The sequence below is a fragment of the Papilio machaon genome, chromosome W, assembly GCF_912999745.1.
Source record: "Papilio machaon chromosome W, ilPapMach1.1, whole genome shotgun sequence".
NCBI classification, from domain to species: Eukaryota; Metazoa; Arthropoda; class Insecta; order Lepidoptera; family Papilionidae; genus Papilio; species Papilio machaon.
Genome location: NC_060015.1, coordinates 8,967,910 through 8,983,968, shown reverse-complemented (window position 1 = coordinate 8,983,968; position 16,059 = coordinate 8,967,910). Strand labels below are relative to the sequence as shown.

Below are 16,059 nucleotides of genomic sequence, written 5' to 3'. Positions count from 1 at the left end.
AAGTATTTGGCACAGACGATTATTAGCTCATTTGAGCAATGTTAGAGAAACAGCAAAGAAAGTTTAAACCTGTCTAGTTCCGATTTCGTATCATAGTCCTGCGAAGTTTGTCATCAAGCTAAATTATGTAGGCTTCCTTTCAAAACTGTACGGCATTTAGCTAATAGACCACTAGAAATTATTCATACTGATATTTGTGGTCCAATTGATTGTCAGACATGGGATGGTAGGAGATATTTCGTTACGTTTCTCGATGATTTTACTCACTACGCAAGGGTCTATCTTTTACGGAATAAATCAGATACAATAGGTTGCATATTACACTTTATTCGTTGGGCTGAAAGACATTTTAATCAAAAAGTTGAAAAACTACGGTGTGATAATGGAGGTGAGTACTGCAGTAGCCAACTAATTAAGTGGTGTCAAGGATAGGGGTATAATGCTGGATTACACTGTGCCATATACAATCAGCTTCATAAATATAGTGGCAGTCAAGATATCCAAATATATAGGAACACCTAAAGTGATCAATTATATAAGTACAACCAAAGTTATCAAATTAATTGAAGCATCCACTCTGCTCAAAAACACCGGAGCGTTCACATCGTCATATATATGAGTACATTCAAAGTGCCCATAATTATAGACTATATTATAGTACTCATATATATGACGATGTGAACGCTCCGGTGTTTTTGAGCGGAGTGGATGCTTCAATTAATTTGATAACTTTGGTTGTACTTATATAATTGATCACTTTAGGTGTTCCTATATATTTGGATATCTTGACTGCCACTATATTTATGAAGCTGACTGTACTCCTCAATTAAATGGTAAAGCAGAAAGACTAAATAGAACTCTAATGGAGAAAACACGAGCTCTTATGTTTGATTCTAAGATGCCTAAATTTCTTTGGGGTGAAGCTCTATTTACAGCTGTGTACCTTCTTAATAGAGTACCCGTTCGGCATAAAAGTCAGAAAGATGACATAATGCTGTCTGAAACATGTTGACTTTTAGAGCTCAGCAAAATGTTGTCGATAACTTTTTGCCGATGTCATTTTAAAGCAATCTCAATGATAACTAAATGATGACTTTTCGAGATCATATTTTTTTGTTAATAAAACTTTTAAAAACCAACAGCGGCCATTTTGTTCTATACGGACCTCTCACTCATCCATTAAAGAGTGATTGTTGACAAGCCAGCGTTCGGAACCGTACGATAATTATCGTACACATACAATAATTTTGTGCCTACATACGATGTACGATAGCATATTATTATCGTACGCAGATTGTACGATAATTTCTATCATGATGCAAAATTTGAGAATTTATATTATTTCACTCATGCGTTGATAGTCTAAACCGCAGTAGCATGATTTTATTTTGTCCAATAAAATCTTGAGAAAATACCGGGAAATACAAGTTCTTTATTCCTATTGGTCCTTACGATCCGCTCTACTAAGTTTCACCACTGCCAATACTGTAACTTTATCCAGCGCCTGCTGTACACGCTTTCTTATTGGTTAGTATAGCATCTACCAATGCGAACAAGAGAATATAAGTTCGATAATTCGATATTTCGATTATGTTCACACTTCATATGTATCGTATATTTTGTGTAGAAAAGTTGGCAGTTATTTCGTTATATTATTACGATTATATGTCCGTATTCGCTCTGACAAACGGAATTATTCAAATTAAGTGAAGAAAGAAGTAATTTTCTAGAGCAGCAAAATTTTGATCATACACTCGGAGTGATTGTACGATAATTTCGATCCATGTACGATAATTTTACGCCCCTGGTACGATAGTCAGTCCACTTCAAGTTGCTAACGCTGTGACAAGCGTGAATTGCATCGTAATTCGTTCGGCATTGCTAAGTGTTTTTATTCAATTATTACATCATAAACGTAATATTTTTGACTTAACATACTGGTTGAAAATATAATTAATAGTATTTGTGATTCTTATTATTCAGTTAGTTATCAAGAATTTAATTGCCGAACAAATAAACTTGTAAGTATGAATATAGGTTATAAACACATTTTTTCATATTTTATAACTAATTAAATTATTTAAAATTGTTGTGATGTCCTCCGTGACGTAATCCGTCAATGGCGAACCTTGCTATCTCCGAGAGTGCGATCGGAGATGACTGGCAAATCCGAACTTAGTTTTGAAAGAAAATTGTTGTAAGATGATGCTCGTCGCTATTTTAATTAAATGCAGTTTAAATATTTTACTTTTTAAAATATTTCTAACTTTAAACATTTGTATACAATTTTGTTCATTTAATTCATACATAATAAAAAAAAACTTATCAGCATCGTCTTTGTAAAAGTGTCTGATAAAATTTAGAATGCGCTAAAATTTAATGAATATTTTCAATTTCTGATTTGATTACAAACGACAGGAAATTGCCTTTTCCATGTCCACGTATCATAAACTAGGGTTCATGATATAAAGAATATAATAGTTATAGTTGCTTGGCAAGCAAGCAAGAAATAGCAGCCATAAAGATCGGAAAGCATCAAGGAGAACAACTAGTTACCATTCTAAAAGACAAGTTTAAAGAATTTCAAAATATAGCAACGAGTCTGAGAACGCAAGAAAAGTACAATTGGATAGAAAACATTTTTAAAACTCAAATTCAACTTAGTAAAATAAATAATGGAAGCGAACCGAGAAAATGGCTATCAACTAATACTATAAAATTATTAGAACAAAGAAAACACCTGATAAGTAAAAAACATATAAAAGATAGAAGAAAACAGCTTGCAGAGATCAGTAAAAAAATCAAAGAAAGTATAAGAAGAGATAGGAAACAGAGCAGAATGGAAATCATAGAAAACTACATTGTCAAAACAGGTGGTGCCAAAAAAGCATATAGAGAATTGACAAACTCGAAGGACTGGGTGCTGAAAATGAAAAGCATTAAAGGAAATTGGAATCATAATAGAAGAGAAATATTAGAAATTGCCACAAACTATTACAAAAAACTATATGAATGCCAATCTATGGAAAGCAAAGTGATTTTGATGGACAATTCAAATATCCCTTGCATCGTTCATGCCGAAGTTGAGGAAGCTATAGACACACAAAAGAAAGACAAAGCACCAGGACCCGATGGTATAAGTAACGAAATACTGAAACTAGCCAAAGAAGTAATAACACCTATTTTAACAGAAATGTTCAATGACATCATACGCACCGAGATTATACCACAGCAATGGACAGAATCTAATATTATTCTTATATACAAGAAAGGAGATAAACATGAAATTGGAAACTACCGCCCCATCAGTCTCATGTCCAACATATATAAATTATTTGCTAAGATAATATTAAAACGCATAGAGCGAACATTAGATGAACATCAACCCATTGAACAGGCAGGTTTTCGCAAAGATTACTCGGTGATCGATCATATCCATTCAGTACGGCAAGTGTTAGAAAAATACAACGAATACCAACGCACATACTACATCGCATTTATTGACTACAGTAAGGCATTCGACTCTTTACTTCACGAAAAGATTTGGGAGGCGTTAAGAGACCAAGGAATTGAACACAAATATATCCGCTTAATTAAAAATATATACAGTCACAGTACCGCTAGGATTCAATTAGAAAAGAAAGGAAAACAATTCCGAGTGGAAAAAGGAGTCCGACAAGGGGACCCCTTATCTCCAAAATTGTTCTCAGCTGTGCTAGAATCGGTGTTTAGATGCCTCAAGTGGAGAAATCTTGGAATAAATGTGAACGGTGTTCCTCTAACGCACCTACGGTTTGCAGATGACATAGTTTTGTTTGCTGAAACATCAGAAGACATTGAAAAAATGATAAGAGAGCTAGCAACTGAAAGTGAGAAAGTAGGCCTGAAACTAAATCCGGAAAAGACTAGAGTAATGACCAATGGAAGGAAAAACACAATTAACATAGAAAATAGTGAAATTGTATATACAGATGAATACATTTACCTAGGTCAGCTAATGACACCAAACGATTCTACACGTAAAGAAGTCGAGCGAAGAATAAGCAACGGTTGGAGTAGATATTGGGGCATGAGAGAGATCATGATAGATAAGAAGTTACATATAAATATTAAAAGCAAACTATACAACACCTGCATTCTACCTGTCCTCATGTTCGGCTGCCAAACATGGGCTCTAACTCAAAACATAACTAATAGATTAGCTACATGTCAGCACGCAATGGAAAGAAGTATGTTGCTAATAAAAAAGTCAGACAGAGTCAACAACCGTACCATCAGAAGCAAGACAAAAGTCACAGACATAGCATCCAAAATCAGAAGGCTCAAATGGCGATGGGCGGGACACACAATAAGAGGACCAGACAAATGGAGCAAAACTCTGACTCAGTGGTACCCCAGAGACGGAAAAAGGAAAAGAGGCAGACCGCTGAAAAGATGGGACGACGTTAAGAGTGTAGCAGGAGTGACCTGGAGTAGAGTAGCACGAGAAAGGTATGAGTGGAAAAGGTTGGAGGAGGCCTTTGCCGATTGGCAAACAGATCTGCAGAAAATAAGCAAAAAGCATATACTAGAAGAGTAACATCTAACGTGTAACTTTAACTTTATTTAACTTCTAACTTTCAATCTGTTAACCTTTACACTAGCATATTATATTAGTTATTTTTATTGTAACTTGTAAGCAGAACTGAATAAAAGGCTATTTTATTTTATTTTATTTTATTAATAGTTATATTTCTATAAACCCTTGCGTATTTTAATCCTAATATGGTTGGTATTGAATATTTTCAAATATCGATGAATACTAGCTAGTATTCATCAATATTTGAAAATATTTTTTTAACGATTCAATTAAACAAAGTATGAAATTTCTTGTATATTAACAAATAAAGTTTTACTTAAATCTAAGTGAAAAAAAACGAATACTTCTAAGGCATGCGTTCAATGTATAAATAATGCTTGGCATGTTTGCTTCAATCGGAATCAAAGAGCGGGATGCTTTCCTGAAAGATACACTCCGTTACGTATGTACGTATAAAGCTAGTAAATTTTAAAAATATAAATGTTATAAGGGTCAAAAACATAATAAATAAAAAAGGACTAACCTCAAAGCTGCCTATGAATATGTCGAAGTCATCGGAACCAGGCGGCTGGTGCACGTTATCCACGGCAGTGATCTGTGGTCCTGAACACGAGAGATGGATTTTAGTTTTCTAGTAGTAGATCAATTAAGTAATTAGTTTAAATTTACACACATTTAAATTTTTAAAAACAGTTATTAATCATTAACCAACCCATTGGCAAGCATTCGATGGGCTCGAAGAGGTCCATGGAGATAAGATCGAGTGGTGGAGATGGTGCGGGCGGCGGCAGAGCGCACGACGAGATGCAGCGACCTGACGTCACACATAACATATTGATAATATTTGTAGAAACATATTAACCTGTGCACTGCAAGTTAGAAAGCTGCTAATCGGGGTACAAAAAACAACTAAACAAGGAGAGTTACCAACACAAATTTAGGTTCGTGAACATTGAATCCGATGTATTCATCTAGAATCATGAATTTTAATGAAGTGTTACCTGATCGAATCATCGGATCGTCAAATCTGTCAGAAGTGTCGTGAGCGCGCTGGACTTTAGGACTCTCAGGTCGAGTTGTTCTGTGATTACTGCACGGACCAACGTTGATTTCACCAGCTGGGAACAAAAGTGTTTAGTCTGCTGAGAGTTTTCAATTTGACCATTTCTCTTAAATCTTTGTTCTGCTTTAAAGTTTATAATAAACACTAAAGTGAGGGTAGTAACTACATTTTGTGAATTATAATATTTTACTAAATTGACTGCTTCTTCTATAAAAATGCGACGGATCGATTCATAAAACATTAAACGCATATCAGGACCTAGTTAACCTTAATAAATCCGACAAGAGTAACGTAAAATTTAACTCTTACGTCTATTGCAAGTACCAATACCAGGAAAAAAGATCCATTGATTCAAATTCTGTGCAAATATATTAACCGTGTGTGGAGAGCGCGGTGTGATAGGCGTGGTGCGGCTCCTCGACACATAGCTGCAGGCGACCCCCGGGCTGCAGGCGCGGCACCACCGTCGCCACCACCGGCACACGGATCTGCACCGCGCCCCCCGCGCCCCCCGCGCCCCCCTCATCCCCCACCTGCACCTCCACCTCCACCTCCTAGTCACAAAGTCCAAGTCAGAAGAAGCAAAGAGTCATATGAACGCACTCAGGCCATGGACACTAGACAATTGTAAATCCCAAAGCGTATCTCTCCAATGCTAAAGTTTTAATGACTGATGATAACATTTTATTAGTTGTTCCATGAATTTTTTTTTCGTTTCCGAAAAGTAGATCTTTTGTTTTTAGACGTGCTGGCAGTCTTTATCTAACGGCGTCTTTACAATTAGCTTAAATACTTCTATCATCACCTGAGTACTGCAAGTGTCTTCACTCTTCACAATAATCTTGCCGCCGTCTCTCAAGTCAGCAGCAGTCGCCGGCACTAACATCTAAACATAATTATTTGCTATACAAAAGATGGGATCAGGACGACCATTCTATTTGTGTTGTCAACAAACTTGGATTATAAGGACCAAAATAGGGGTAAAAGGGCCATTATCTGCGTGATTAAAAAATAATGCTCATTAGAATTGGTAATGGAAGTTTGGGCAATTATTAGTTGCAGATGTTTGTAATAAACGTTAAAAGGTTGGATTTTATTAAAATTGGTGTATTTACGAACCTGTTTTCCACCAGGTAGCTTGGTATCAACAACTTTGACGAGCACGGGAGCACCTTTATCTGGTTTGAGGAGTGCAAAAGGCGTCTGTCTCGTAGCTAAAGCGACTCCCATATGGTAAGTCTTTATCTGATCCACAATAACACCTCCTCCGTTCCAATTCATAGGGTTGGTGTAGCACCACGCGTCTATTGGCTCCGGAAAATACTTGGGCACGGACCAGAAGTGGTCTTTAGGATTCCATGTTGAAGAAGACGGAGTTTCCACTGCCGGTAAGAAGGGACCAACTGTTGAGGTAACCTCGCAATGATCATTTGATTGTCTGAAATATTTTGTAATGTTATTGAATACAAATTTTTGGGTCTTATCTTTATTTCTTTAACTATTAAGTGGATTCCATCAGTTGAGTAAACTGTAAAATAAAAAAATAGAAATCTAACTAACATAAGAATTTTAAGACAAGAACTGTTTGGACATGACAAAATTAGAATTACTAAAAGTTACTAAGATTTTGAACAAGCTTAGTTTAGGTAAACTGACCTAGTAGAGTCTGGTTGTGTTTCAGCAACGGAAGCAGTTCTCGGAGGACGCGAGACAGTACGCAAGTCGGGGTTGGATGTTGTGCTACTTGTATCATCTGGATGCACCTGGGTATAATAAAAATACTAGAAACATAGTCATTAAAACATCATATGCAAGACTTAACACAACCACAAAAATGTATATTTAAACATAAGCTTACTATATATTTCTTAACATAAATTTAATAGAAAGAAATGATTACCTTATTCTTATGACATACGAGATTTGATTGCTGGTTGAATCCCTTGAAGCAAATATTACATCTGTACGGTCTCTCGTTCGTGTGCGTGAAAATATGGTTGCGGAGGTTTCCTAAATATCACAATAGTTTTTATAAAAACAAAATAATAAAAAAAATTGGACTTTAAGGCTTACTGTTTGAAATAAAAGGGATATTTCGATGATTTGAGTTAAGCGCGCAAACGTTTTAAGAATTTAAGGATGTCGCTTTAAACGCCACATCAAATGTGGTTGTGATTTTGGAAGATATTGTACAAAATACTTTTATAAGGTAAAAAGAGTGTATCGAAGGTAAAGGAAGTAAGGATTTAGGAAGGGAACCTTTCTGACGGAATCCTTTGGGACAGATGTGACACTTGTAGGGCTTCTCGTCGGAATGGGTTTTGCGGTGGGAGATGAGGGTCGACACGCGGTTGAACGTTTTGTTGCAAACCTGGTTCAATAAAGCCGACAATGAAAGATAGTTTAGTACATACATTGCCAGCACTAATTAATTACACACTTTGTAAAATTCTCGATACTTTCAGTAATAAATTATATCAATAGTAGCAAAATGGTAGAGGCGTGAATTGTGTGACAGAAATAAACTCTTAAGTTTTCGCTTTTTGTCTTAAGTCTTAAGTACTACTGCAACGAATTTGTATTCGTAAACTACTCTACAGCACTCCTATTCTTTTAATAATTAAGAAGTCCTAATTTAGAAGTACATATGTATACGCATTTTTGTATCAGTCACCTCGCATGCGTACGGTCTCTCAGCAGAATGTATGGCGCGGTGCTGGCTGAGAGTTGAGAGTTGCCTGAAGCTCTTACCGCACGCTTCACAATGAAAATTGCGCTCGTCTGTATGTGTTGGCAAATGACGCATCAACATGTACTGGTGCTGAAAGTCGCGGCTGCCTGGATACCAAGATAACGACGACTAAATGAGATCGTGAGTGCTGTACTGCAAATGTCGGATATAAAAATCGAAGTAACGAGATAAAATCTATAAGGCGATAGTTTTGAATGTGGCAAATAAAGCGTGGGATTCAAATTAAGTATAATATCACAGATATTTTGTGGTCCCATTGTAGAATTAGCCATATCATGAAGTTAACTCTAAGATTTAGTATATACACATATACAAGTGATAAAACAAGCTAACCACAGATTGCCACACAACAGCTTATTGTATTCTGTATTTTGTACAATAAATTGTTATCTAATTATTTAGAAATATGAAAAATCTTACACTTTATACTAATGTTGTAAAGAGGAAATATTATTTTTTAAAAATTGTTTGCATTGAATAGGCTCCTCAAAAAGAATTTCCTCAGGAAAAATTCTTTCACTGTTGGGAAACTACACTATTCACGGGTGAAATAAGCTATATTTATTAATGAATTCTTTTTTAATTTCGCGCGGACGAAGTCGCGGGCAACTGCAAGTAATTACATAAAACAAAACTAACATACATTTTGTTTACTATAAATGATTTTTGTTACAATAAGGTAAGGAATAACAAGTTTTGTTAATATTCCTTAACATTTTTTTTTACAACTTACATATTCCACATTCCCACAGCTTGACAGTCCGTCCGTGTCTCTTCACATACTTCACGTAATGATATCGCGATCTCGGGTCCGCCTTGTCAATCTTACACGCGGTCTGATTGTATTTGCCTACATACAACATAAAAATTGCATAATATCTCACTAGTCTTCGAAATAAAATCTGACAAAACCTCCTTAAAACATATATTTAGTAGTTAAACTATCATTTAGTGGCTCATGATAATCATAGTCATCAGCTTCTTTGAATCATAGACGTTCGATCTTCGAGAATTTTTAGTAACAAAGGTTGGATGTAAAAAGCGGAGGCGTACTGTAGGAATTATGGTAGCGGAAGAAGACAATCACGTTGATGAAATAATTACCTGTATTCGACGTAGATGCAGACGAAACTATGGAAGATTCCGCGTGCACTTTCTTACTCAATGACGTCTCGAACACAGAGTTCGTATTATTTTTCTTCTGAGAATAAGAAAAACAATCAATTAAGTTGTGTAGAAATAAACTCAGACGACGTTACTTCGTAGATCTTTTTTTCCTGTAACATGTTGCTTATACAATGTGACTGTAATTATAGCAGTTATATTCGATATTTATCAGGTAAACATAATCTGCGTAAACGTATGCATGTGTAAAAAAATAATTTGTGGTAGTCAAATTTGTAAAAGGTATGCCACACGGCTGCTCTATCCATGCGGCATTTCCCGAACGTAGTTACCATGTCAGACTTCAAGTGGACATCCAAGTCTTTGCCGAATGTAGTCTGTCCTGTTGTCCCGAATCCCAGCTCGGAGACAAGAGCCGCGATGTTCCCATCCTCCTCGGTCCACGCGAACCTGGCCTGCTGCTCTGAACTCTCGGGATAAAAGCCATCGCGGAGGAAACGGGGAACCTCCAACTGTATACAAAGTAGTAATAAGCAAACTAATAGTAAATTATACGACAAATTGATAAGTTAATAAAATTAATACATAATAGCGTAAATCAACACTACAGAATCATAGTTCGCGCAGTGACGCGAATATAGAGCAAAATCAGCGCTCAGACCATATTTGCTTCGCTTATCTGTGTGTTAGAAGCGTAATCCAACGCTAAGTTTTAATTCTGCCTTAGTGGTAAAAGCAGTTATTAACTTCGATAAAAAAATTAAAATAAAATAATTGAAAAATAATAATAATTATGGCAATGACCCGCCGAGGTCAATATGACCGCCTTTACTTTGATTCGTTGGAAACAATTACTCATATTTTCTTTAGGGTACAGTCAGCTTCATAAATATAGTGGCAGTCAAGATATCCAAATATATAGGAACACCTAAAGTGATCAATTATATAAGTACAACCAAAGTTATCAAATTAATTGAAGCATCCACTCTGCTCAAAAACACCGGAGCGTTCACATCGTCATATATATGAGTACATTCAAAGTGCCCATAATTATAGTAACAGACATAGCGTCAATAGTAACGAAGCATCGAAAGTATGCAAAAATATCGTAACATTTGACAAAATTGAACTCTATCTCTATTTACTTAAGATACACTTTGAAATATACTACATCTGTTAAATTCATTTGACGCTTTGTATCAACATAATAGGTTGTCCAATAAGTTCGTTCCGATTTTCAATAGCTATCTTATAATAGACCCGAATATATTACAATTATTGAAAACATATGACATGTTTACTTAACACATACATACTGAAAAGCTTAACTTCAGCCATATTTTGACAAATGGTAGGACACGATTCGTTCTTTTCTATCAGTTTTATAAAAACTGATTGACTTAATTTTTGCCGAAATACATAAGACGTTTTGCTATAAAATCGAAAAAATATAATTTAAAAGACGTATGCCAAAACTTAAGGGCCTTTAAAATTTCCATTAAAAATGGGCACGAACTTATCGGACAACCCAACATTTTTCTTCTTATTATTATAACGTTTAAAATTTATAAATTGACGATACATGACAGATACCTAATCTACCTATCTATATATATAAAAGAAAGTCGTGTTGTTACACTGTTTATAACTCAAGTTCGGTCGAACTGATTTAGCTGAAAATTGACGGACATAGGAACTTTTTATCTTGTGAGCATTTTTTTATTCCGCGCGGACGAAGTCGCGGGTAAAAGCTAGTAAGTAATATCAAATTTTATTCTATCACAATATGTGCTAGTTTCAGTGTTTTACTATTTTCGCCGCAGTAGGTAAGTTTAATGGTTCGAATCCCAGGCTTACAAGGTTTTTATTTTTCAATATTATCAATATATGTATAGAGCTTGATTTATTTTTAATGAAAAGGAAAAATCTAGTAATTTACTTAGAATATGTTTTTTACTTAACAAAAACAATTTTAAATTTTTATTTTTGGGGTATTAAATATTTAAATAAAATTAATAACGATTAGGTTCGGCCATCTATACAACTTCTGTTAAATTAATTGACAATTTGTATCAAAATATTTTTCTCTTCCTGTTAGGTATCTTCAGTCCGGTTGCAGTAGAATTTTCCAAGCATAGATTTATTACACGTATTCGATGTCGCCAGTGACAGTCAGAATTTAATGACGAAACTTACAATAATAAACGTGAACAATAAAAAAACATGCTAATGACGTCTCGGTTAAAAAAAGGGACAAGGAATATTGTGATTCCTTAATTTTTAAAGATGTCGAATAGTAACCAATAATTGTTGCGATAAAGTTCAATTTTATATAACGCTTTGATAATAAAATTAAAAACCTTAAAAATGTAAAAATAAGTTTGGGATTCGAATCGCCAAAACTGCGAGCAGTTAAGCCGTAAGGCCAAACTGGCATATATGGTGACAAATTAAAATTTGATATTGCTTATCTATCTCGTACCTATCTGTCATGCGGGACGTAAACTTGAAGTAAATAGCAAAAAAAATGTTTCTAAATAAAATGTCAAATGAATTTAACAGAAGTAGTATATTTCAAAGTGTATCTTAAGTAAATAGAGATAGAGTTCAATTTTGTCAAATGTTACGATATTTTTGCATACTTTCGATGCTTCGTTACTATTGACGCTGTGTCTGTTACTATAATTATGGGCACTTTGAATGTACTCATATATATGACGATGTGAACGCTCCGGTGTTTTGAGCAGAGTGGATGCTTCAATTAATTTGATAACTTTGGTTGTACTTATATAATTGATCACTTTAGGTGTTCCTATATATTTGGATATCTTGACTGCCACTATATTTATGAAGCTGACTGTCCAATAAGTTCGTCCCGATTTTCAATAGGTATTTTAGAATAGACCCGAATATATTACAATTATTGAAAACATATGACATGTTTACATAACACATACATACTGAAAAGGGTAACTTCAGCCATATTTTGACAAATGGTAGGACACAATTCGTTCTTTTCTATCAGTTTTATAAAAACTAATTGACTTAATTTTTGCCGAAATACATAAGACTTTTTGCTATAAAATCGAACAAATATAATTTAAAAGACGTACGCCAAAACTTAAGGGCCTTTAAAATTTCCCTTAAAAATGGGCACGAACTTATCGGACAACCCAACATTTTTCTTCTTATTATTATAACGCTTAAAATTTATAAATTTACGATACATGACAGATACCTAATCTATATATATATAAGATAGTCGTGTTAGTTACACTGTTCATAACTCAAGTTCGGTCGAACTGATTTAGCTGAAAATTGATGGGGGGGTGGTAGCTTAGAACTAGGAGACGGACATAGGAACTTTTTATCTTGTGAGCATTTTTTTTATTCCGCGCGGACGAAGTCGCGGGTAAAAGCTAGTAAGTAATATCAAATTTTACTCTGTCACAGTATGTGCTAGTTTCAGTGTTTTACTATTTTCGCCGCAGTACGTAAGTTTAATGGTTCGAATCCCAGGCTTACAAGGTTTTTATTTTTCAATATTATCGATCACATATAGAGCTTGATTTTTTTAATGAAAAGGAAAAATCTGGTAATGTACTTAGAATATGTTTTTTTTCTTAACAAAAACAATTTTAAATTTTTATTTTTGGGGTATTAAATATTTAAATAAAATTAATAACGGTTAGGTTCGGCCATCTATACAACTTCTGTTAAATTAATTGATAATTTGTATCAAAATATTTTTCTCTTACTGTTAGGTATCTTCAGTCCGGTTGCAGTAGAATTTTCCAAGCATAGATTTATTACACGTATTAGATGTCGCCTGTGACTTAGTCCGCGCGGAATTTAATGACGAAACTTACAATAATAAACGTGAACAATAAAAAAACATGCTAATGACGTCTCGGTTAAAAAAAGGGACAAGGAATATTGTGGTTCCTTAATTTTTAAAGATATCGAATAGTAATCAATAATTGTTGCGATAAAGTTCAATTTTATATAACGCTTTGATAATAAAATTAAATACCTTAAAAAAAAAGGAAAAAATTAACAAAGTTTGGGATTCGAATCGCCATAAGGGGGCGTCCATAAATTACGTGAGGTGTTTAAGGGGGGGAGGGGGTCGAGTCAAATCTCATCTAATCTTACGTTGGAGGGAGGGGGGGTCTCGACAAATATCACGCAATTTTTTTTCTGATTGAAACAAAAAAAAAAATTATACTATTTTGGTCCATTTAATCCAGATTGTACATGCATAAGATTTAATCTTAAGCGTAATCGTAATACGATAAAGATCATTCACTAATTCGTTCGATAGAAAATAATTTCATTCATACTTCGACGTTATACATTTACTTACTGTCAAACCACCATATTTGTTTTATACACTGAGAGAAAATTTTATTTAACAGTAATAAAAAAGTTTATTTGGACTTGAAAAGAAAACTTAGTTAATAGTAATAAAATTATATTCCATGTGAATAAAATTTTATTAGTATTTAATAAAATTTTATTAGTATTTAATAAAATTTTCTTAAATACTAATATGTGTTTTTAATACTATTCTAAGTATTCTATTGTTAAATTTTTACTACACTTATAATTAAACTCTCAGCAACATTGTTTACTAGTCATAACTAGTCGTAAATAAAAGCACGAAGCAAATTTGTTTTTTTCTTTTTACAATGACAATCCAACGCGTTTACGTAAGAAACTCACATTTTGAAAAATCTCACGTGAGATTGGGAGATGGGGGAGGGGGTTGAATAAAATCTCACGACATCTCACCAGAGGGGGAGGGAGGGGCAGAAAATTAAAAAAAACACCTCACGTAATTTATGGACGCCCCCTAACTGCGTATTACAGCGAACAGTTAAGCCGTAAGGACAAACTGGCATATATGGTGACAAATTAAAATTTGATATTGCTTATCTATCTAGTATCTGTCATGCGGGACGTAAACTTGTAGTAAATAGCAAAAAAATGTTTTGATATAAAATGTCAAATTAATTTAACAGATGTAGTAAATTTCAAAGTGTATCTTAAGTAAATAGAGATAGAGTTTGTTCTATCTTTAGTAAATAGAATGGTGCCTTAAGTTAAACAACCGGATACTTTAAAATAGTATAATTGAAAAAATACATGTGAACGTTACGGTGATCTCGGGACAAGTGGCACACCCGCGACCGATTTGTATTAAAAAATGCCCAAGCGCCTGATGCGGGCGACGGCAATTTTTGCGCGACTGTGCCCCGACGCAATATTGAGCAGGCGTCAGTCTGAACAGAGTTCAATTTTGTCAAATGTTCCGATATTTTTGCATACTTTCGATGCTTCGTTACTATTGACGCTGTGTCTGTTACTATAATTATGGGCACTTTGAATGTACTCATATATATGACGATGTGAACGCTCCGGTGTTTTTGAGCAGAGTGGATGCTTCAATTAATTTGATAACTTTGGTTGTACTTATATAATTGATCACTTTAGGTGTTCCTATATATTTGGATATCTTGACTGCCACTATATTTATGAAGCTGACTGTACATAATTTTATTCACTTTGTTATTAAATGTAGGTCTCACTGAGGTGATACTTGTATTGGCATATTGTTGTCTTTGTTATAAATAATCAATAGATAAACACATTTGATAGAAAAAAAAAATCGTAGGCATTGATAACTTTTACAAAGTCACTTGAATATAAGACAACATTCCAAAATTCTATAAACGTTAAAAATCTTGAACTTACTTCGTTTTTAGACGAACTGGTAAAAAGCGCTTCATTGCCAAATCCTAATTCCTTTTTATAAAATTTATCAGTTAAACAAACTTCGTGGATACTGTAACAAAATAAAGTTGTTCAAATAAAATGAATAACAAAATATAATTATAATTCAATATGGTCGAGTCGGCCTTTTGTTTCGGGAAATAATTGAATATCAAACTTTATAATCTCATCGCCGGGTCTCATGAGGCTACTTTCTTTTATTTCTTCATCACCAAGCATCATTTATTTTTGTAATATTCAATTTTTTCAAGACAAAAAACGCTAGGTCCGTGTCAATCTTCAATTTTTCTAAATTCCTTCAAATATTTCGTAGCTATGACGACTGTTCTAAAAGAATTTCTGGGTATTTTAAAATAATTTTAATGACGTTTAATAGTTGCCAGTTATAGCTTTCTTTAACAAATAGTTTACTGACCTCTTTTGAACATTAGGTCAATGCACATTTGCTCTACATTTTGAAACCTACTCGTATAGGAGTACGAAAAAAAATTATACTTTTAGTAAGAATACGAACTTCTTAATTGTAGAGCATAGCTGTATTTCTTGAAGTTTAAATTAAGTAAATTGTTACAATAAAAGTAACCTTTTAATACTGAAGATAAAAATATTTTAAATGCCGTTACAGTACTTTTTTTTAATTAACAATTTAATTTCGTTATTGTTATACATATGAATTTTATTAGAAATAAGTTATATTTTCGAAATTTAAAAACAAAATGAGAAATAAAAATGTTATAATTTCAT

At 34.0% G+C, this 16,059-nt stretch overlaps 1 protein-coding gene across 1 annotated transcript; it reads right to left on the bottom strand.

The window, feature by feature from the left end:
* Positions 1-414: 414 nt before the first annotated feature.
* LOC123723100 lies at positions 415-15,649 on the bottom strand. The gene is made up of 18 exons (XM_045685651.1): positions 15,473-15,649; positions 15,277-15,367; positions 9,852-10,031; positions 9,499-9,595; positions 9,128-9,244; positions 8,317-8,480; positions 7,543-7,652; positions 7,299-7,405; positions 6,955-7,080; positions 6,762-6,856; positions 6,448-6,528; positions 6,019-6,196; positions 5,581-5,697; positions 5,292-5,393; positions 5,103-5,182; positions 4,961-5,000; positions 820-842; positions 415-465 (listed from the first exon to the last, which is right to left on the bottom strand). The coding sequence occupies exons 1-16, from the start codon at positions 15,535-15,537 to the stop codon at positions 4,971-4,973; spliced, it is 1,740 nt and encodes a 579-aa protein (XP_045541607.1). The 5' UTR covers positions 15,538-15,649; the 3' UTR covers positions 415-465; positions 820-842; positions 4,961-4,970.
* Between the last annotated feature and the right edge of the window lie 410 nt (positions 15,650-16,059).

Bases quoted from the DNA above. Each gene is read 5' to 3' on its own strand.
- LOC123723100 (XM_045685651.1), bottom strand. From the start codon at position 15,537: ATGATGCTTGGTGATGAAGAAATAAAAGAAAGTAGCCTCATGAGACCC. The intron at 7,406-7,542 runs GTAATCATTTCT...TATTATACCCAG, and splicing joins TCGTATGTCATAAGAATAAG to GTGCATCCAGATGATACAAG. The intron at 6,197-6,447 runs GTGATGATAGAA...CTTTGTGACTAG, and splicing joins AAGACACTTGCAGTACTCAG to GAGGTGGAGGTGGAGGTGCA.